The 23,557-nt window shown below is 45.5% G+C and overlaps 1 protein-coding gene across 3 annotated transcripts in view; it reads right to left on the minus strand.

Annotated features, from left to right (window-relative positions):
* Window positions 1-23,557, minus strand: part of FBXO36 (F-box protein 36) — a 65,568-nt gene that overhangs the window by 9,391 nt on the left and 32,620 nt on the right. For all 3 annotated transcript variants that reach the window (XM_075340934.1, XM_075340932.1, XM_075340933.1), the window contains one exon: window positions 6,380-6,552. In XM_075340934.1, coding sequence (XP_075197049.1) covers window positions 6,380-6,552 — 173 coding nt within the window. The remainder of the gene's footprint in view (window positions 1-6,379; window positions 6,553-23,557) is intronic.

The raw sequence follows: 23,557 nt of genomic DNA on the forward strand, positions 1-23,557 counted from the left end.
TGCCGCAGGAACGAGGAACAACTTCGTTACTGCTGCAGTAACGATTTTTAAGAATGGACCCCCATGTCGCCGATTAGCGATTTTGCACGTTTTTGCAACGATGCAAAATCGCTTATCGGTGTCACACGCAACGGCATCGCTAATGCGGCTGGATGTGCGTCACCAATTCCGTGACCCCAACGACTCCGCATTAGCGATGTCGCAGCGTGTAAAGCCCCCTTTAGGCTACTTTCACACATCCGGCTGTAGCAGTGCGGCACAATCCGGCGCTTTGCTGAAAAAACGAAACCTTTTTTTGGCGACAGTTTCGTTTTTTCCAGCATTGACTTGCATTGGCGCTGCATGGGCTTGCGTTCCGTCCGGTTTTTGCCGCATGCAGCAGATTTAGCCGATGCGGTGGCCGGATGGAACGTTCCCTGGCACGTTTTTTGCTCCGGCAAAAAAACTGCATTGCGCCGCATCCGGCCGCTGCGGCGCATTTTTCAATGCATGCCTATGGACGCCGTATGCGGCAAAAATCGCATCCGGCCGCCGCATGCGGTTTCTTCCACTGCGCATGCTCAGTAGCGTGCCGCAATCGGAAAAAAACGGATGGGCCGCATGTAAAAACTTATGCAAAGGATGCAGTGTTTTCGCCGCATCCGTTGCATAGGTTTCACAGCCGGATTGAGCCGCAGTGCTCAAACCGGATGTGTGAAAGTAGCCTTATTAGGTTTCATAGAGGACAATGCTGGGTAATTCCCATGGAATAATTCCCCAGTTGTGCCAGATCCAGATATCACAATTCATAGGTCAGAGAAAGCTTGGCCTAGTCATCTACCTCTACGGCCTCCCCGGTGTCTGACCCACAGCATGCAACCGGGGAGGATTTGAATGAATCTTTTTACCTTCTTCGGAGGCAATAATTGTTGCCAACCTGTGCCTTCCTTTGGATAGATATTGCTGCCAGATGCTGAATGTATCTCAGCTAATGCACTACCGTTCAAAGCAACAACCCAGTCATCATCAAGTGGAAAACCTGCAGAGAAATACAATGACTACTGGGTGGAATGTGGCTCCCTCTGCTGGACAAGAGAAGAATAAGCTCAGTTACATCTGAAGAAAACCACTGTTGTGTAAGGCTATGTGCGCACGTTGCGTACTGGCCCTGCATAAATTTCTGCAGCGATTTGAACAGCACACGTGCGCTTCAAATCGCTGCAGAAAGAGTCCGTAGTGAAAAAAAAAGAAGCCGATTCCATGCGCTCTGACTGCAGCCCCTCCCATAGACAGAGCGGGGGCTGCATGCAGAGCGCAGGAGAGAAGTGACATGTCACTTCTTAGAACGCGCGCTTTGGGCAACAGCCGAAGCGCTGCGCTCTAATACGTCACGTGCGCACGTCTCCTGCATAATCTTCATAGATTATGCTGGGGACGCAGGACGCATGCAGTTACGCTGCGGTGAAGATCGCAGCGTAACTGTATGCAAATACGCAACGTGCACACATAGCCTTAAAGGGGCTTTGCACGCAACGACATCGCTAATGCGAAGTCGTTGGGGTCACGGAATTCGTGACGCACATCCGACCGCATTAGCGATGCCGTTGCGTGTGACACCTATGATCGATTTTGCATCGTTGCAAAAACGTGCAAAATCGCTCATCGGTGACATGGGGGTCCATTCTCAATTATAGTTACTGCAGCAGTAACGAAGTTGTTCCTCGCTCCTGCGGCAGCACACATCTCTCCGTGTGACACCGCAGGAACGAGGAAGCTCTCCTTATCTGCCTCCCGGCCGCTATGCAGAAGGAAGAAGGTGGGCGGGATGTTACGTCCCGCTCATCTCCACCCCTCCACTTCTATTGGGCGGCGGTTCAGTGACGTCGCTGTGACGCTAAACGAACCGCCCCCTTAGAAAGGAGGCGGTTCGCCGGTCACAGCGATGTCGCCGGGCAGGTAAGTATGTGTGACAGGTCTGGGCGTTGTTGTTCGGCACGGGCAGCGATTTACCCGTGTCGCCCAACAGATGGGGGCGGGTACCCACACTAGCGATATCGGTACCGATATCGCAGCGTGTAAAGCGGCCTTTAGGCTTGATTCACAATTATTAGTTGTGTCTGAGCTGGGCACAAGTGATGCAAAGTTGCTGGTCCGTAGCCTGATCAGAAAATGCTGCATGTAGTGATTCCTGATTCGACTCTAAAACCAATCTGGTAATCAATTGATGCAGCAGATGAATGGGGACAATCCCACAGTAAATTTAAGGTCGTTTCCCATACCAGTTTCTCTCTAGCATTTCTGGTCCGTGATAGAGTGGGCAATTAAACAGAAATGAGGTCTGCATGTGCAGGAAATCCTGTTGAAAGATAGTATGAATGAGGGTCTGGACACTGACACTACATCGAGTTCTAGAACAAGGGGATACAAGTCTCTTCAGAGTCGTGTGCACATTGAGGCTCGTTCACACATATTTTTAGTTGTAGTGCTGTCCGCAAATAAAAAAAAAAAAAAACAGACTACACATGGATGACACTAACTAAATCTGTGGGTGAAAAAAATTATAGTGTGCACTAGTCAGAAAGGAAGGTAAAATGATCTGATCCATAGCAGACCAGGGGGCTATTGTAAGGCGCCCAAATGACAGAGGAACTCATGAGTACCCATCCGTCACACTGTGGGTGTGCTGCTGAGGTGACACGGGGAGTCCTTTGCTTTGTTTAACCACGTAGATGGCACATTCAACATTGACCCCTGCACCTAACGGATTAAACAGCCAGGATCAGAGTTATTTATTTACTTCTGCAGGGTATTTGCTAATCTTGTTTGTATTGTAGGCTCTGTTTGTTAGGGGTGCTTCACACACAGCGAGCTCGCTGCCGAGATCGCTGCTGAGTCACGCTTTTTGTGACGCAGCAGTGACCTCATTAGCGATCTCGCTGTGTGTGACACTGAGCAGCGATCTGGCCCCTGCTGCGAGATCGCTGCTCGTTACACACAGCCCTGGCTCTCCCGCTGTGACACACAGATCGCTGTATGTGACAGCGAGAGAGCGACAAATGAAGCGAGCAGGGAGCAGGAGCCGGCGTCTGGCAGCTGCGGAGGCTGGTAACTAAGATAAACATCGGGTAACCAAGGTGGTTACCCGATATTTACCTTAGTTACCAGCCTCCACAGCTCTCACGCTGCCTGTGCTGCCGGCTCCGGCTCTCTGCACATGTAGCTGCTGTACACATCGGGTTAATTAACCCGATGTGTACTTTAGCTAGGAGAGCAAGGAGCCAGCGCTAAGCAGTGTGTGCGACTCTCTGCTCTCTGCACATGTAGCTGCATTACACATCGGGTTAATTAACCCGATGTGTACTGTAGCTAGGAGAGCAAAGCTAAGCGGTGTGCGCTGGTAACTAATGTAAACATCGGGTAACCATACCCGATGTTTACCTTAGTTACCAGTGTCCGCAGCTTCCAGACGCCGGCTCCGTGCAAGCGCAGCGTCGCTTGCACGTCGCTGCTGGCTGGGGGCTGTTCACTGGTCGCTGGTGAGATCTTCCTGTTTGACAGCTCACCAGCAACCATGTAGCGATGCAACAGCGATCCTGACCAGGTCAGATCGCTGGTCGGATCGCTGCTGCATCGCTAAGTGTGAAGGTACCCTTAGATTATATTCCCACAATCCAGATAACACTGCGTTCCAGATGCAGTGTCATCCCCCCTGCGGAAACACGAGAGAGATAATATCTGGTGGGGTATGCATAGTTATCCCCTCCCTCTGTTAGAATTAGCATAAGTATGATAAAATCCACCTAGCAGGACCTGTGTAAGGTCATACCCATGTGACCTGGTATCCAGCTTTGTTGGCTAAGGCCCCGCCCCATCTGGTCACATGGGTATGATCTCACCACAGGTCCTGCTAGGTCGAATGTATTATACTTATGCTAATTCTAATGGGGGAAAGGAGAAGTATAAATACCCATCCCCAGATATTATCTGATCCTCAGCTGCTGTCACTCAATAAGCAGCTAATTTTCTAAACTTTACTTTCTTGGATTTCAAAACCTAAACATTCGAGCTGACCAATAAAAGGTATGTAGAAAATCTGCCTGATAGTGCCAGTATAGCACTGGCTTTAGCTTATATACGAAAATCCTGGTGATTGGTTCCCTTTAAATTAAGCAGGCTTCTTCACTACAATAATGCTAAACATGTGGATGTTAACTGTGGCTTAGGCACTCTGTAGTGCTCAGAAAGGAAGCGGGAGTGAAGATTTTGCTGGATGTCTTTTTTGGGGGGAGCCATAGTTTTTTTCCAGAGCCTTTGTGCTGTCGCTAATATGGAAGACCCAATATTTCCATTAACAGATGACAGATCTGAATGTGGACTTTTTTTTGTAGATTGAGTGAAATGCTATTGATGGCAATTTAGGCACAGAACATTTTGGATCAGTTCACATTTATCCTGTGCTCTATGCTAAGCTCTTAAATTAGGGGTGTCATGTACATCTCTGAAATATGTAATTCAGGTGAAACCATTGACGGATCCTTTCGCTAATGAGGCTGCAGGGTTACTCCAGACACCAATTGGCCTCTGTTCAATGGTGTCTTTTTCAAAAGGTGCACAAAACTGTTGTTGACTGCACTTTAGTGCATGCCTAAAAAGACATGTAATAAGATGGACACTGTGGGACCACAGGTCAAATGTGAGTTCAAAGTGAATCCCTCTGCCTCAGCACAGTGAATTTTATATTGGGAATTTTGTCTTAATTATGTTTTTCAGAGACTTACAAATAATCCCAGATACAAGCACTCAGTGTAGACTGCAGGATAAATGTGAGCAAAGCCTTACTGCAATCTTTGGGAGGCAGAATTAACAAATCAACACCAGCTGAAGAATTGGCCTTATTTATGCCATTCACCTTGTGGTCATTGTGGTATGGTGTCTTTATATTTATATAGGATTTTCTAGGTTTGGCTACTAACGTTTGTAAATTTTTTAACGTTTTGTTGCTTTTACACGTTAAAACAATTTTTGAGAAAAAAAACAACTTTTTGCATCACTATATACTGACAGCTTTTTTATTTTTCCACTCACAGAGCTGAGTGGGGGTTTGATTACGAGATTACCTTTTCAGGGATACAATATTTATCTACATTTGAATTTTTGATCATGTTTTAGTTCACTTATTTCCATCAATTTGCTGAATAAGCCTAATTTTGTATGATGGAAAGACATAGTTTTCACTATTTTTTTTTTATATTTTATGGTGTTCATTGAAGAGGTTAACTAGTGTCACAGTTTTATAGATTGAGTTGTTCCGAATGTCGTGTTAGCAAATATGTGTAGATTCTTTTTGTATATTTTTGTTTTTATATAAATATACACATTTATTGATATATTTTTTCATTGTTTTGTTTTAGGTACCAGCAGCAAAGTGCGTCAGGCTAAAATCCCTGCCTATATGCCTCAAATACACTAACCCTTCTCTAGTAGCTTTCCATACTCTAATTGCAGCTGAGAGCGGTATTACTAGATACTAGAATACATTTGAATTAGCTCTGAAAAGGCTTTTTGGATTAACATAGTAGCAGCAAGGTCTGTAAGGCTAGAATCCCTGCCTACGTGCATCCAATACACAATACCTTCTGAAGCAGCTTACCCTACACTAAACGCAGATAAGAGTAGTATTATTATGGAATAGAACAGATTTTTTAGCAGCAGCAAGGTACATTACCCCTTCTCCAGTAGAAGCTCTATTTCCGGGGTACAGTGCACCGAGCATGATGTCACCAATCACAGTAATGCCAGCAGCCAACATGGCTACAGCATTACCGTGAATTGCAGGCAATCTCTGCATGTTTAATGTCTAAAAACACACTGCAAAACACGCGGGGAGGGGACATGAGCATGGCTCCCCAGCACCAGGATACTTGATCAAGTACTGAGCGCTCGAGCTCCCCGATGCTCGTTTCAATACCGAGCAGTGCTGAGCACGCTTTTCCATCACTAGTAATGACTATTCCGTAACTTTGATAATTTGGTCTGATTTTACGTTTCTAGCTGACAGCCAATGAGATATGTTCTGAGATATCCTATTCAAATTCTCTGTAACTTTTCTACAAGATGTTTAATACGGTAACTACTAGCGGTATGTACTAACTATGTTATATTCATCCCTGATAATGATTTATTGGACTCAAACTGTTAATTTGCTGTATTCATAATGTATCCGATAGTTTATCGCTCCTCAATAAACTTTATATAATTAAAAACAAACAGATGAGAAAAAAATAGAGGTAACACAGAAGAAAAATGGAGGCAATATGGATGACACAAGAAAGAAAAACCCTGTGTTTTACAAGACCAATGTACGCAGACATTACTGAATTACAATGAACAATAAATTTACCTTTTGAAACGTATGAGACACTTGGGAAAGCTGAGCGATATCCTCTAAGTCCAGGAAAGTCAGGATATACAATATCAACGACTCGGGAAGGCGCTCCAGGAAATCGTACTGCCCGCAGCAGAGGTTAGTCACATGGCTGAGGGTTTTCGATCCAAAGATTATACCAATCTGAGCTGTAGAGTAAAAAGGAGAATGACTTATCTGAGAGTAGAAGACACAGAAGTGTCCATATCAAGTGTTCTCAACGTGTTACAAGGATACAATGTTTTCCTGAATAAGGATCGTTAACGTCAAACCTCCAGTCTACAGAAGGAAACAAATTCAGAAAACTTTATCAAAATAGATGATTTACTAGACAGGTCTGGACAAGTAGATGTAAAAGCCAGGACAAGCCCAGACACATTACCTTAATTTAGCCAATGTAGTTGAAAAGTTCACTAATTTGTGTTTTTAGAACATAATCACATTGTGATAATTTTGCGTTTCCCTCCCCCCTAGGAAGAACCATCACATGACTGTGACGTGTGAATTGAAATCCGGGAGGGTATTCCTGCCTCTGCCCTATGAAAAGCGTTCAGTACGTAATATTTCAGCAGTGGGGAAACCCGACAGGTGTCTTGCACATTTCTCAGACAGGGGGGCTCCGGGCGTACGTGAGCACTGCTGCTATATTTAGATGGAAGTTAAAAAAAACTAAAAAGCCCCAGTTTTCTTCATGAATAAGAGAGCTTATAAGAAAAACAAAAGAAAAATCCTGAGATTTACTTCAGAAAAACAAAACTGCTCTATCGCTCTGTATCACTTTGCCCACTATCGCCACCTACTGATTTATTCTGAGGTCAGCACGTAAACCATTCCCGAAGAAATACCTTTAGATTATTCATTTTGTTTCAAGTTAAGGGTTCTTTACATGCTGCGACATCGCTAGCCATATATCGTCGGGGTCACGTCGTTAGTGACGCACATCTGGCGCCGTTAGCGACATCGCAGCGTGTGACACAAATGAGCGATGATCAACGAGCGCAAAAACGTGAAAAATCGTTGCTCGTTGACACGTCGTTCATTTCCTTAATATCGTTGCTGCTGCAGGTATGATGTTGTTCGTCGTTCCTGCGGCAGTACACATCACTATGTGTAACACCGCAGGAACGACGAACATCTCCTTACCTGCATCCACCGACAATACGGAAGAAAGGAGATGGGTGTGATGTTACATCCCGCTCATCTCCGCCCCTCCGCTTCTATTGGACGGCTGCCGTGTGACGGCACTGTGACGCCGCACGAACCGCTCCCTTAGAAAGGAGGCGGTTCGCCGGCCAGAGCGACATCACAAGGAACGTAAGTCCGCATGACGGGTGTTAGCGATGTTGTGCGCCACGGGCAGCGATTTGCCCGTCACGCACAACCGACGGGGGTGGGTACGCTCGCTAGTGATATCGGTACCGATATCGCAGCGTGTAAAGTTCCCTTTACACAATTTCCAGAACAATCACGAACCTCCTGGCCTGGACTAATAGCCTCATATATGCCTTTGCGGCTTTTAGTTCTGGTCAGGAGAACCTGCGGATGGTTTGGAATTTGTGGTCTGTACACAGACCGTGACATACAAAATGCAGACTTCATTTAGATGACCATTCAGTCTGTATACAAAAAGGATAGCACACTGACAGGGGTGTAACGATTGTTGTCGCAGAGGGTGCGACGGCTACTGGGCCCATGCTAGAAGGGGGCGCAACGACGCCAGTACCTAATTCAGCTGAATGTGTATTCGAGGACACACATTCAGCTGAAATGTATTGCAATGCATTGACCCTTCAAGTCCCTGCACCGCGATACATTCTGACAAATATTCAGAGGCCAGCAGCTGGCATCAGCATGCCAGGACTTGGCGTGCATAGCAATGAATTAATGTGTCGTTCATAGCAGACACGTTGGTGTAATCTGCCAGCCTCTGCATTGGCTATAAAAGAGAATGCCGCTCGTCATGGGAGAGAAGAAAGATGAGAATTATGTTTTGGTTTTTTTTTTTATGCGTTAGGCCGGCTTCACACTTGAGATTAACTTGCTCGAGTGCAATGCGAGAAAATCTCACATTGCACTCGGACCCATGTTAATCAACGAGGCAGCTCCCATCTGCTATTTTTTTCTCAGTCCAAATCGGACTGAGAAAAAAATCGCAGCATGCTGCGTTTTGGTGAGTTTCTCGCACGAGTCTCTTCAATGAAAGTCTATGGGTGCGTGGAAAAAACGGATGTCACACGGACGGCACATACACCATCCTAGTGACATCCGTTTTTCTCAATACATTTCACGCATGTAGCAGAGAACAATGTAAATGCTCCTGTACATAACAGTACATGAATAGCAGCTGCTGAGGGTAAAAACTGATTGCACACTGACAGCACACTGATGAAAAGTGAACTAAAGTCATCCGACTTTCTAGCATCAGAATCCAGCCTTAGAGGTAGAGAGGGAGACATACACACCATGAAGGGGCCAAGTATGGGGACATATATATACTAGGAAGGGCCGCAGAATGGAGGATATATACATATAGAAGGGGCCAGGATGGGGAATATATATACCAGGAAAGGGTCTAGGATGGGGGGACATATATATTAATATATATATATATATATTATATATATATATATCTTGTAGGAGCCCATCATGGGGTTCATTAGTACCGGATGTGGGACATTACTACATAATGGGGGGCAGCATGTCTTTATAGGATTTATAATGCTACAAGGGCCCGTACATCTGACCACCATGTGGGGGAGGGAGGGGGGCCAGGTCCAAATCTTGTACTGGGGTCCATCGGACTCCAGTTACGCCACTGCACACAGGATAATTAAAGCAAATGAGCTGGTTCAGACGACAATTTCTTCACATGGGCAGAGAGTCAATTTAAAAAAAAAACCACAGCATGTGCCAGTATCTTGTGGAAAAAAAAATGTATGTCATGCAAATACCATCCAAGCGTACAGCATCTGTTTAACAGAACGATTGCAGAGGCAACTTAAGCCTGCTTTACACGTTGCAATTAGTTGTACAATCGCATTTGCGATGTGACACGCCCAGGTTGCATACGGGATCTTATGAGATTGCACGTAGGTCGTTCATTTGCTGTCACACTTGCGTTAGTAGTCTATGTTAAATTGGTCAATTTTGTGTGCGATCCTTTAGATCATGTGTTCTGTGACGTATGCATTGGGCACCTTTTTTTTTTTTTTCTATTTATTGACTTGCCAAGCGTGTGTAATGTGTAGAGATGCGTTTTTACTATGTCATCTGCCATTCAGCTCTGCTACATGGCCGCTGACAGCAGACACAGACAGCCATGTAGCAGCGGTGAATGGCAGATGACAGCAGACACAGACAGAGCCGCACTGTCAGAATGAACTCGGGTGAACCTCACCCGACTTCATTGCCATGCTGCGGCTCTGTCTGTGTCGCGCCCTGATTAGCGGTCACCTGTGAAGGATTCACCGGTGACCGCTAAACTCCTGAGAAACTGAATTGAGCAGCCCTCTCTCATATACTCACCGATACCCGATCCCCGGCGCTGCACGGCATTCACACTGCTCCGGCGGCTTTTACTATATTGAAAAAGCCGGCCGCTCATTAAACAATCTCGTATTCCCTGCTTTCCCCGCCCACCGGCGCCTATGATTGGTTACAGTGAGACACGCCCCCACGCTGAGTGACAGGTGTCACACTGCACCCAATCACAGCAGCCGGTGGGCGTGTCTATACTGGGTAGTGAAATAAATAATTAAATAATTAAAAAAAACGGCGTGCGGTCCCCCCCAATTTTAAAACCAGCCAGATAAAGCCATACGGCTGAAGGCTGGTATTCTCAGGATGGGGAGCTCCACGTTATGGGGAGCCCCCCAGCCTAACAATATCAGCCAACAGCCGCCCAGAATTGCCGCATACATTAGATGCGACAGTTCTGGGACTGTACCCGGCTCTTCCCGATTTGCCCTGGTGCGTTGGCAAATCAGGGTAATAAGGAGTTATTGGCAGCGCATAGCTGTCAATAAATCCTAGATTAATCATGTCAGGCGTCTCCCGGAGAAACCTTCCATGATTAATCTGTAAATTACAGTAAATAAACACACACACACGAAAAAATCCTTTATTAGAAATAAAAAACACAAACATATACCCTGGTTAACCACTTTAATCAGCCCAAAAAAGCCCTCCATGTCCGGCGTAATCCAGGATGGTCCAGCGTCGCTTCCAGCGCTGCTGCTTGGAGGTGACAGGAGCTGCAGAATACACCGCCGCTGCTCCGGTCAGCTTCACACAGCAACTGAAGACAGCCGCGCGATCAGCTGAGCTGTCACTGAGGTTACCCGCTGTCACTTGTTGAATGATCCCTGGAACAGTCAGTTCCTTGGTGAACACTGATGAGAAGTGCTTGTTTAATAGCTCAGTCTTTTCTTTGTCCTCTATAATAAACTTGTTATTATATATGAAGGGGCCGATACTATCCTTTGTTTTTCTTTTGGCATTAATGTATTGGTAAAAAATGTTAGAATTTACTTTAATGTCCTTGGCGATTTTTGTTTCAGTAGCTAATTTTGCTTGCGTGATTTCTTTTTTGCATTTCCTATTGAGATCTTTATACTCCTGAAATGCTATTTCTGTATTCTCAGCCTTTAAGATTTTGAATGCCCTTTGTTTTTGTTTTATTATACTTTGCGCTGCCTTATTTATCCATAGTGGTTTCTTTTTATTCCTTTACATTTTATTACCAGAGGGTATAAGTTTTTTACAGGACTCTAGTAGTATGTCCTTAAACTTACCCCATTTATGTTCTGTATCCCCAGTTACTATGTCATTGTCCCAGTCTACACGATTAAGCTTTTCCCTTAATTTGTTGAAGTCAGCTTTCCTAAAATTCCAGGTTTTAGCATTTCCCCTTTCAAATGTTCTATTGAATAGTACTTTGAAGCTTACCATATTATGATCGCTGGTGCCCAAGTGCTCCCGGACCTGTAGATCTGAAATTGTATCCGGTCTATTTGACAGGACCAAATCTAGAAAATTATCTCCCCTGCTCTGTTCGTCTACCATCTGAGAAAGGAAATTGTCTTGAACTGTAGATAAGAACTTAACTTTTAGCACAAGTAGAAGATTCTATGTCCCACTGAATGTCTGGATAGTTGAAATCCCCAAATTCCCCATAATAAGGACCCGATTATTATTGTTTGCTGCCTTTTCAATTTGTTGCAGCATTTCACCCTCTACCTGTTTAGGTATGTTAGGCGGTTTATAGCAAACTCCAATTACCAGCTTTCCATTATTCCCCTCCCCATGTACATTTACCCATACTGACTCTACATTGTTGCAGTTCCCCCCATTGTTGTCAGAACGGACAGATGGATGAGATATGGACGTAACAAAATGGATCTGAACCCTATTTACGGACGATAATATATTATTTTTCTCCATATTAATGATTCTAACACAGCTCAGTCACCTTTATGGGGGGCTATTGTCTCCATCTTTACATACAGTACTGAATAGGGACATGAGCGAAATTCCCTATTGCCAATCTGCATTATTTGTACTCAGTAGGATCCAGTATGGGCCCATAAAAATATTATCAAAGTAAATGGTAGATTTTTGTGTGTTTCATCTAACTTTTGGGTTTGTTTGTTTTTTATTTTAGTCTTGTATTAATAGCTGAATATTAGACGTAATTTTAATTCTCTGTACTCATTATTCTATATCTACTGATGCATGAAGAGGGAGAGAGTAAGATATACCCACAGACTTTGATTTAGGTGTGTATCTCCCGTCTGGACAATATTGCAGAAGACGAAAGATTTATTCAAGGCCAAGCAATGTACTTTCTAAATTAGATCATTGTTATAAATTTCTTTAATCTGTTGGGCTGGAAATTAAGAGACCTGTGTCAAGGCTAATGTGATACATGATTTTTACAGCTGTTTCCTTTTAATGTATTCCTATAAAAAAACAGATGTAATCCCAGAAGGGCAGACACTCTCGCCTATTGACCATGGAAGGTGCTTTTGAGTTGTCTCCTCACATATGAGAATAAAGTCTTCAATGAGAGCAGATGTCTTCGGCTTCCTTGATTGATAAATAAGAAATTCTCCTGTCATGGCTGATTGTCCTCTACCCATTATGCCGTTAACCAGTTTATTACTATGACCAGAAGATGCAGAATTTACAAGGCTCCGGAGTCTCAAAAAAAGTATATTTGCAAATAATTTCCAGACTACTGTAACAGGTCCCAAAGAAAGAAAAGCGACCATACGTGTTCAGGTCTTCCTTAACATGCTGATGTGCCTCCCCGCGATAGCCGACGGGCTGCTCGGATCCGCATCCGCAGTGGCTCGAGAGGTCTCCGGACCCAAGGCGTGATCGCGCAGCCGCTCGAAATGAAAAAGAGGGAAAAGATATTTACAATAGGGGGTGAAAGAATTGGATAGTGTTCGTGACGCCACCCACAGGTCGTGATAAGGCAGGATACCACCGCTGCTGCGTTTGGGGGAGAGCTCCCGGGAGCGATGGGATGGCAGCTTGTGATGTTAACCCCTCCAAGGGCACGGGAATGGTGTCCCGGGGCTCGGTGATGGTTGGCTGGGGACCTGTCGGGAGTAGAGGGGCACAATGTACTCACACAGTCCAGAGATGCTAACACTGACACTGGGTATACCAAAGTCCTGAATGCCTTGCAACCTTTGCGTGAGCACGCTGGGTCCATGCCCTTTTGGCGTTGCTGGTTGGTTTGAAGCCTTGTCCCTTCGCACTGTGTTTACTTCTGTGTTAATCCCTTTTGCCTGAAACTACTCGGGTCCCGCTCACCTGCGTGGCTAGCAGGGTGAGCTTTCTCTCAGGGTTCCCTCTTGTAATTTTCTGGACGGATTTGGGAAGTCCTATCCCCCTCGTTGCGCTAGTACCCCGATTTTGGAGCGGGTGGAGAACTGTTCGTGAAGATTCCGTCCTCGTTGGGTGAATTACTGGGCTGCATAAAGCTCCTTCCCAGCCTAGGGTCCGCGTACCCCGTCGTGCCCTGGCCCCTGCCCGGTTTTAGCACAAGGCCGCCGGTCTGCCCTCCGTGGCAGTACCGTGCCCCCTGTCACTACCCACTGTGACCGGGGGGGTTTCCAGCTCCTTCCAGGCCAAGCCAATGTCTGGGACGGGTACAGGAGCCCAGCTCCGCAGTGTGACCTTGTCCTGTCACGGCTTACTGACACTCTCTGACTACTACTGACACTTCTGGACCTCCTTCTACCATCCCCCCATCTGGGTGGCCCTATTCCCCTCAGGCTGCCAAATGGGTGTTTGGTGGGTGTGGTGGAGTGTGTTCCTCAGGGTTTGTGTATACCTGTTCTTAGCAACACCAAAGGGACCAGATCCGTAACCAAGGAGGAGCGGGTACCATGCAGAAGGACAGATTGCACGGCACCCTTGTGATGACCTGATAGGCCAGGACGTCACATTGATGTATCTGGACTTACATGTACGGCTACTCACCAAGTGCTGAGACTTGTGACATACAAAAAATTCAACGAAAAAAATCTGCAGTTCACAGATCCCAGGATGCAACAGATGGAGATATGATTGGTAAAGCAGATACCGAAGTTTAACCGTTAAAAACTGAAACCAACATTGACAATGGTGACAATTTGCTGGTCACTAAGGCCAGAATGTCATTATTATTGCCAGTGATTGGCCACTACAGTCATCATATGAATCCTGAACATTGCGATATGTAGAGAATTTTTTTTTTTTTTAACACTTAGGCGGGCTTTGCACACTACGACATCGCAGGTGCGATGTCGGTGGGGTCAAATTGAAAGTGATGCACATCCGGCATCGCATGCGACATCGTAGTGTGTAAAGCCTAGATGATACGATTAACGAGCGCAAAATCGTCGTAATCGTATCATCGGTGCAGCGGCGGTGTAATCCATAATTACGCTGACGCGACGGTCCGATGTTATTCCTCGCTCCTGCGGCAGCACACATCGATGAGTGTGAAGTCGCAGGAGCGAGGAAAATCACCTTACCTGCCGCCGCCGGCTATACGGAAGGAAGGAGGTGGGCGGGATGTTTACATCCTGCTAATCTCCGCCCCTCCGCCGCTATTGGCCGCCTGCCGTGTGACGTCGCTATGACGTCGCATGACCCGCCCCCTTAGGAAGGAGGTGGGTCGACGGCCAGAGCGACGGTCGCAGGGCAGGTGAGTGCATGTGAAGCTGGCGTAGCGATAATTTTCGCTATGCCAGCTATCACAAGATATCGTACCTGCGACTGGGGCGGGGACTGTGGCGTGCGACATCGCAGAATCGGCTTGCGATGTCGCAACGTGCAAAGCCCGTCTTAGGCCTCGATTCATCTAGATTTTCTTGACAATCTTAATGAGGGGGTGTGGTGGACTTAAACACTTCTGATTCAGAAAGAGGTACACGCCCCTTCATGAATCCATCAGGAGGATCTGGTGAGTGATGTGCGCCTTTTTAGCCACGCCACAAATCTTACAACAGTCCCTAAGGCTAAGTTCACACTTCCGTTGTTTTGTATCAGTGGCAGTGCTGCGGTCTGCATGGCTGGGGACAGGTGAGTGTGTGAGTGAGTGTTGTGAGTGAGTGAGTGTGTGTGAGTGTACACATGCGGAGTGCGGGAGGGGGCGGAACCGAGCGGGGGAGGAGCCGAGGATGTTAGTGGCAGTGCTGCGGTCTGCAGGGCTGGGGACAGGTGAGTGTGTGTGAGTGTGTGTGTGTGTGTGTGTGTACATGTGCTTAGTGCGGGAGGGGGCGGGGCCGAGCGGGGAAGTGTCGCCTCCCTGCACACGTAACCAGACTAAATATCGGGTAAAGCAAAGCACCCGATGTTTACCTTGGTTACCTGATATTTACCTTGGTTACGGGCGTACACCGCTAAGCGCTGGCTCCTTGCACCGTAACCAGGGCAAATATCGGGTAACCAAGCAAAGCTGGTGACGTGTGCAGGGAGCCAGAGAGCATGCACAGCAAATTCCGACGGATTGCACTGCTCAAAAAACGTTACAGGCTGCGTTCCTCCTGCCCGGCGGTCAGTCGTTCCACGACTGATCAGTCGGGCGGAGGGTGCAACGCAGCATCATCAGTCACAATCCACCGCTCATACAAGTCTATGGGAACAACGGAATCCGCTAAACGGATTCCGTTGTTTACCAGAGCAGCAGATTGTGACTGATACAATTTAACGGAAATGTGAACCTAGCCTAACTGGTGTAACATTTTTGGTATAAGTCACGCCCCACCACACCCCAGCTCCACCCATTGTGTCACAGGTGAAAGAAACTGGAGTGAAAATGGTGAAAGTTACACCACAATTTTGCAACTTCAAAATTAATTGAAACCTGAAGTGTTTAACCCCTTCACCCCTGGGTGATTTTCTCTTTTTCCGTTTTGTTGGTTTTTTTTTGTTCCCCTTCTTCCGAGAGCCGTAACTTTATTTTTCCGTCAATCTTGCCATATAAAGGCTTATTTTATGAGGGATGAGTTGTACTTTTAAATGAAACCATGAGTTTTACCATATAGATTCCTGGAAAACGGAAAAAAAATTCCAAGTGCGGAATAATTGCAAAATACGTACGATTGCACAATTGTTTTTGGGGCATTTTATTCACCGTGTTCACTATATGGTAAAACTGATGTGTCTTTTTTGATGTCTCAGGTCAGTACGAGTTTGTAGACACCAAGCATGTATAGGTATACTTTTATCTAAGGAGTTAAAAAAAATTCACAAGTTTGTCCAAAAAAAGTAGCGCACTTTTTGCCCCATTTTTCGAAACCCGGCGCCGGTAGCGACATCGCAGCGTGTAACACTAATGAGAGACGATTAACGATCGCAAAATCGTTCCAAAACGGTGATCGTTGACACGTCGTTCATTTCCTTAATATCGCTGCAGCCACCGGTACGATGTTGTTCGTCGTTCCTGCGGCATCACACATCGCTATGTGTGACAGCGCGGGAGCGACGAATATCTCCTTACCTGCCTCCTCATCCTGGTTTATGGGCGGATCTCCATTGGAGGGTAGCCTTGATTGGCCCCTTCACAGCATGTGATTTGTAACTGGAGGAAGTAGGAAGTGAACGCTGTCTCCACTTGGATTTTGCAGAGGCTGGGCATGCTCTGAACAGTGCAGGGAACCCCAACTACATGCTGGTATATGTGAGTAACAGGCTTCATTGAGATATTCTAACTACTGACATGTACTATAGAGCTGTGAGTGTTATGTGACGGACTCTTTTCATTTACCTTTCATTATGCAGAGTTTTAAACTTATTTGGACCAGGACATGCCAATTGCAACCTGAGGGGTATGTTTGACTTTAGAGATATATGCAGCACCATATGGGGTGTTGCATAGGCACTTGGTGATTGTATTGCTTTTTCCATAGGACTCTAGTCCATTTATCTACACGGACACTGAAAAGGAAAAAGCTTGCTGAAGGGGAATTATGAATGGGCATGTTTTTAATAGGTGACACCATCATTCACCTAGAATATACAGCCTTGTCCCGAATGAGATTCTTTGTTCGGTAATATCCACGCTAATATTTTGTGGAACTCTGTGTTACCTGGCAATTTCTGGAGACTAAAGATACAACAGCACCAGAGGAGACTATAATAGGGCATGTTTTCAATAGGTATTTTTGATTATATGGGCACATAGGTGATTCTGGCTTTGAGGTGATGGACCTCTATGTGTTATTCTCCTCCTATGCACCCTCCGGAGATTGGTATCTCTTTCTGCCATGATTACTTACTGTGAGATTCCTGATGGTATTTACACCTGAAAATATGAACTGTTTGGGACACAAAATTCTTTTAATTTTTCAGGTGACACCGTCATTCACCTAGAATATACAGCCTTGTCCCGAATGAGATGACAAAAATCTGAAAAATATTTCTATAATGGGAATTCTTTGTTCGGTAATATCCACGCTAATATTTTGTGGAACTCTGTGTTACCTGGGAATTCTTGGAGACTAAAGATACGACAGCACCAGAGGAGACTATAATAGTCATATGTACAATCTGAAGATCATTTGTTTGATGTACTCTGTTTGGGGTGATTACAAAAACTATGTCTGAATTCACTGTATGATTGGAGGATAATGTATAAATTAATTGTATTTTTCTATACTACTTTTTGATGACCCCTGAAGAACCTTCTATTTGAAGGGGAAACGCGTCGGGTCAATTAGGGGTAGAAGGTTGACAGCCTCCTCACTAATATAGGAAGTGGCAGTATATATGGAATTATATCTCAGTGCAGAACCGACTAATTTAGGGTAAAAAAGTGCTGCCTTTAGGGATCTTGACTGTAGGACCCTTGACTATTGGACTGTTTAGGGATATATTTTTATATTGCGCCTTACTGACATTTGTTCTTGCTCCTAAATTGGGGTAACACATAGGACTATAAAAATAAGGGGGATATATGTTTGAAATTTTTGTATGGCACCAATGAATATTTTCTATATAATGTGGAAGTGTTTTTAATTGCTTCTGTTAATAAAATTGATAATTTTTAAATTAAGGAGTTTTTAGTCTGTGAACCAGTTTTGAGCTCTCCTTGTATTACTTTTTTCGTGAGAGATGTTACGTCCCGCTCATCTACGCCCCTCCGCTTCTATTGGTCGGCCACTTACTGACGCCGCAATGGGCCGAAAGCACCACCCCCTTGAGGGAGGGATTGTTCGGCAGTCACAGCGACGTCGCTGACCAGGTATGTGCGTGTGACGCTGCCGTAGCGATAATGTTCGCTATGGCAGCGATCACCAAATGTCGCACGAACGACGGGGGCGGGTGCTATCGCGCTCGACATCTCTAGCAATCGCTAGTGATGTCGCAGCGTCTAAAGCACCCTTTAGACTTGCAATGCCGATTTTGATCCAACCCTTAGATCAAAATCGGAGCGATCTCCTTGATTTTCCGCAGACCAAGATCACAGACATGTGAGCAGCTCCATAAACTATTACAGGTACAAGTGTTATCCACAATAAAGGACACACATGTGCACTATGTCCATTATTGGGAACTACCAACCAGTTTAGTATCTGACGTCCAATTTTATTGTTTTCAAATGTCTGTCACTCGTTTTCCATAGCTTAACAGTTAATTCATGGCACAAATTTCAGTACTGAAACTGCTTTTTGCCAGTTGTCATGAGGGCCTAGGTGTCAGGGTATGACTGTACCTGTCACACCAGGTCTGAGAATATACCTGGCGAGTGGTGTATCACAGAGGTTACACCAGGGTAACAATACAACGGAAGGCCCTGGCGTTAGGGAGAGGGGAGCGGAGTCACCTCCTAACACTCAGCTGAGGCTGATCCCTGCACTCCATAACATCCCTAGATGGGTCCTTCTCCCATACGCTGATCACATGCCTAGGTCCTCGCTGGCCCTGAACTCACCCTGTCTAGTGAAAGCCAGCGAGACACTAGTCTCGGTACTGCAATAAGGCAAAGAGGAAGGAAAGCAAACCGCTGGGGAGAGACACAAAAAATAGCACTCCTGCAGGAACTTCCCAGCTGCAACTGAAGCAACACTTCAGCTTTCTCCAGAGACTGTGTTACGTCACCACCGGAGTCCGCTCCAGCGACTTCTGCTCCGATCGCCAGGTGACGCCATGTTCCTGCCGTGGATGGTGCTGGTTATGGGAGAGGAGTCGATGCCAGCGGCACCGGTGGGCGCAGGCTCTGATCATCCACTGGGCTGCGTTATCTTGGGATCTGCAGTACTACTGGCTGACTGTGGGTGGCGTGTGTCTTGCAGCTGAAGTTGCCAGCGTTCAGCTACAGCCAATGGGAAGACACCACACCCTTCTTAGTTCCCCTCCTGTCTGCTGACCTCTGCCAGAGATAGTTCTGAGTTCCTGGCTCCTGATCCGCCCTATTCTGTTTTGTGATTCCTGTGTGCTGACTTCTGCGTGTTTTCTGACTACCGTTCTGCCTGCTGTTTTTGTACCTCGCTGCCCGATCCGGATTTGACCTCTGCTACGTTTTCTGATTTTGTCCTTGCCTGCCGATTCTGTCCCTGTTCTGCTATTCCTGGTCTGACTCTGCCTGACGACTACTCTCATCGGACTGCAGCCTTCCACAGGTAGTGATCTCCAGGGCCCTGTGTAATTCCAAATCCCTGTATAGGGGTTAAAGGGTTTCAGGGTTCTGGGGGTCCTGCTTGGTGAGTGGCTTCCCTCTAGCCTGTCCATTACATCCCATCTGAGTCTGTTGATCCAGGCAGGCGTTACAGACTGGCTCCTCTCAAGTGGGCAGCATAGGTATGAGCTATATCTGGCATAGGAAGGAGTAAGAAGTGGATACCTATGGCAGAAAGGAGTGGCTGCAGCTGAAATTACAACTACCTAGCCAGGATCACCTATCTGGCCAACCGCTACTCGGATGCCTCTGCTCTGTGCCAGTCATTGCACTGGCTGCCCATATATCACAGGATCCAATTCAAACTGCTTGTTCTCACCCACAAAGCTCTCCACAATGCGGCACCCCCCTACATCTCCACCCTCCTCTCTGTCTATCATTCCACCCGTTCTCTACGCTCTGCAAATGACTTTCGACTAACATCCACACTAATTCGAACCTCCCACTCCCGAATCCAAGACTTCTTCCGAGCTGCACCAAACCTCTGGAACGCTCTACCCCAAGAAGTTAGGACAAATCACAACTTACTCAGCTTCAGACGCACCCTAAAAATGCATCTTTTTAGGGTGGCCTATCACAATCCCTAGTTAAACTAATTTCACCTAATCCCTCCAACTTCTCAGAAACTTACCCCACGTCAAACTCCATGGCACCCAAATGCATCTCAAGGCTCTGGCCAACTGATCCAGTAAGCCATTATCTATCCCCCATTTTCTTGAGATGGCTGGATTGTCATTGTAAATAAGCACTTGTACCTTGTCCCCCCCCATCTCATTGTAGATTGTAAGCTCTCACGAGCAGGGTTGTCTTTTTTCCCTTTAAATATTGTATTTTCTATAACTGTTACTTGTTTGTATATGATCCTCCTGAATTGTAAAGCGCTGCGGAATATGTTGGCGCTATAGAAATAAAGATTATTATTAACTACCTGTTAGATCCCTGCAGGATAAAAATGAACCTTAACCCCTTGATTACCGTAAGGAATTAAATACATTCCAACTCAGAGTAAACGTTGAGCGGGCACTAAAGCGGATATGAGATCAACACCACGCTGTGACCTTCTGATCCCACATTCCCGCCAAGATAACATCAGGCTGTAACACTAGGTGCATATCAGGGGTCATCAATCTGTAGCTCGGGAGCCACATGTGGCTACTGGACCGTGATTTGTGGCTCATGGTTGTCTGCCAACTTAGCGCATTAGCATCAGGTCTAGCACACAGGTATGAAGACTAGATCTCTAGATGGTGTCATCATACCAGTAATAGGGCTCTGGGTGTCACTACTGTGAGGGGGAAGGGAGCTGGATGGGGCTCGCAACCTTATCTCAGAGTTGAATGTGGCTCTCAAGGTCAAAGGCTGGGGACTACGGCTGTACATGGACGTTTGGATGAAAAAAATTCAAGGAAAATTTAGATTTTATACTTTACTCACTTTACCCAATAAAAGTCAGGAAATTAAGAGATGACTAATTTTATATAGAAAGAGGTTCTGAAATGTTTTACAATTTATAACTGAGAATGGTCAATAATCACCAATTTTAACCCATTTCAGAAGCGGGCCAATTTCTGTTTTTGCATTTTTGTTTTTTCCTCCCCTTCTTCCAAGAGCTGTAACGTTTTTATTTTTCTGTCCACATAGATATATGAGGGCTTGTTGTTTTGCAGGATGAGTTGTACTTTGAATGCTAATTAATTTTACTATATAATGTACTAGAAAACAGGAAAAAAATTACAAGTGCAGTGAAATGGTGAAAAAAATGCAATTCTGACATTGTTTTTTGAAGAATTGTTTTTATGGCGTAAATTGTGTGGTAAAAATGACCTAGCGATATGATTCTCCTCATCAGTACGATTACAGTGATACCAAACCTGTCCAGTTATTTTATTATTTTAGTGGTGGAAAAATAATCAGAACTTTATAATAGGTTTTTTTTTATTGTGTCACCATTTTCCATGAACCGTAATGATTTTATTTTTCTGTCGATGGAGTCGTGTAAGGGTTTATTTTTTGCGGGGCAAGATAACGTTTTCATTGACACTATTTTGGGATAGATATGTCACTGTGATCGCTCGTTACAGCATTTTTTTCTGGTATCGGGGAGACCAAAAAACGTAACATTGTCGTTTTTTGTTTTCTTTTTCTGTTTATAGAGTTTACGAATTGGGTTAATTTTCTTTTTATTCTTTGAAAGATCGGACTTTTCTGAAGGTGTTTTATTTTTTTTTTTTGCTATCTTTTTATTGGGGAACAGGGGGGTGATTTCAATGTTTGTTTTTTTCAAATTTTTAAACCTTTTACTTTTCACTGTATTTATTAGTCCTCTTAAGGCACTATAACCTCTAATTGCTTGTGTGAGCCCGCTACAGACATCCGCTGCCAACTTGCACTGTACACGGCAGATGTTGATAAGGGTTTTGTGAAAGTGCAAAAAAAAAAAGAGAAAAAAATTTGTATTGCCATTAGCAACTACCATATACAATAATTTCAGAAGGATTGGGTCTGTCCAATTTCACTTCGGTGTCCATTGGGAAAAACAATGCTGCAAGAGGCCATACAGTTCCCACAAAATGTGATGGATTTTGCTTCACAGACTATATACTAGAGTACCAGCAAACATTATGAAAAACATTAAAAGGGTTATTTCCATCCTTTAGGCCTCTTTCACATGTCTTTGTCTCCGGTACGTGTTTGGTCCTTTTCCTCACGTACCAGAGACACGGGCACACGTAGACCCATTAAAATCAATGGGTCTGCGCTCACGTGCGTGTTCTGCCATGGACCGGGTGTAGCATACGTGTGTCCATGTGCTCCACACGTCAACATGTCTGGTTTTCTCCAGCATCACGGGTGCACACGGAACGCGAATGGACCACACGGAGGTGTTACGTGTGACACGCGCCGGAGAAAACACATGTGTGTGAGAAAAAAACCCCCTTTACTCACCTTCTCCAGCCCTCCTGTCTCTGCCGGTGCTGTTACTTGCTTACGACCGCCGCTCATTATGCTCATTGCATATTCACTTCACTGCAGCCGGAAGCAGCAGCAGCGGGGAGTCGGCAGGACCGGAGACCGAAGATCAGCACCACAAACAGCAATGCCAGGGACAGGTGAGCAGAAAGTTCCCGTTCTCCTTGTGTCATCACGGATATCACACGGAGAACACACGTGTGCCATAAACACGGCTCACGCTGGGCAATACGCACCTTTGACACGTCCATGAAAAACGTGCGCGATTTTCATGAACGTGTGAAAGAGGCCTTAAAGATAGATGACAACATGGTGGGAGGTCAGACCGCTAAGACCCTCTCTAATGCTGAAAGCGAAGCCCTGAAATTCTACCTATGATCAGAGCAGGTCTGACAGAGATACCCAAATTCAGTATTTTCCAGCAGTACCCAAAAAAATGAATACAGTGGAGGTGCACATTCACAGAAAATATTTCAGTGCCAGATTTTCAACCTCTGGGTCTCCCACTATTCTGTGGATAAATGATAACAGATCATATATCCAGTGTCTGTAACAGCTCCCTACCTTGTCCAGATGACTGGAGATGAGCTGCTGCAGGGAGAATAAAGGCTGCTTTCACACTTGCGTTGTTTTGCATCCGTTGCAATCCATTGTGTGACTGATGCAACGGATGCGTTGCAGATAGTGGCGCAACTGATGTGACTGATGCTGCAAAAAAACTATCAGTTTTATGTTTGTTTCTTTACTGTTTTACCGGTGGCTGGCTATTGTGAACGATCAGCTGATCATTCACAAAAGCTGGCCGCCGGGCGGTCAGTTGATCGTTCACAAAAGCCGGGTGATCAGCTGATCGATCACAAAAGCCGGGCGATCAGCTGATCATTCACAGTAGCCGGCCACCGGGTGATCAGCTGATCGTTCACAGTAGCCGGCCGATCAGCTGATCATTCACAAAAGCCAGGGGGCTTGTCCAAATGACATCTGACGCTGTTTCTGTGTTAAGT

Source organism: Anomaloglossus baeobatrachus, chromosome 3 (assembly GCF_048569485.1).
Source record: "Anomaloglossus baeobatrachus isolate aAnoBae1 chromosome 3, aAnoBae1.hap1, whole genome shotgun sequence".
NCBI lineage: Eukaryota > Metazoa > Chordata > Amphibia > Anura > Aromobatidae > Anomaloglossus > Anomaloglossus baeobatrachus.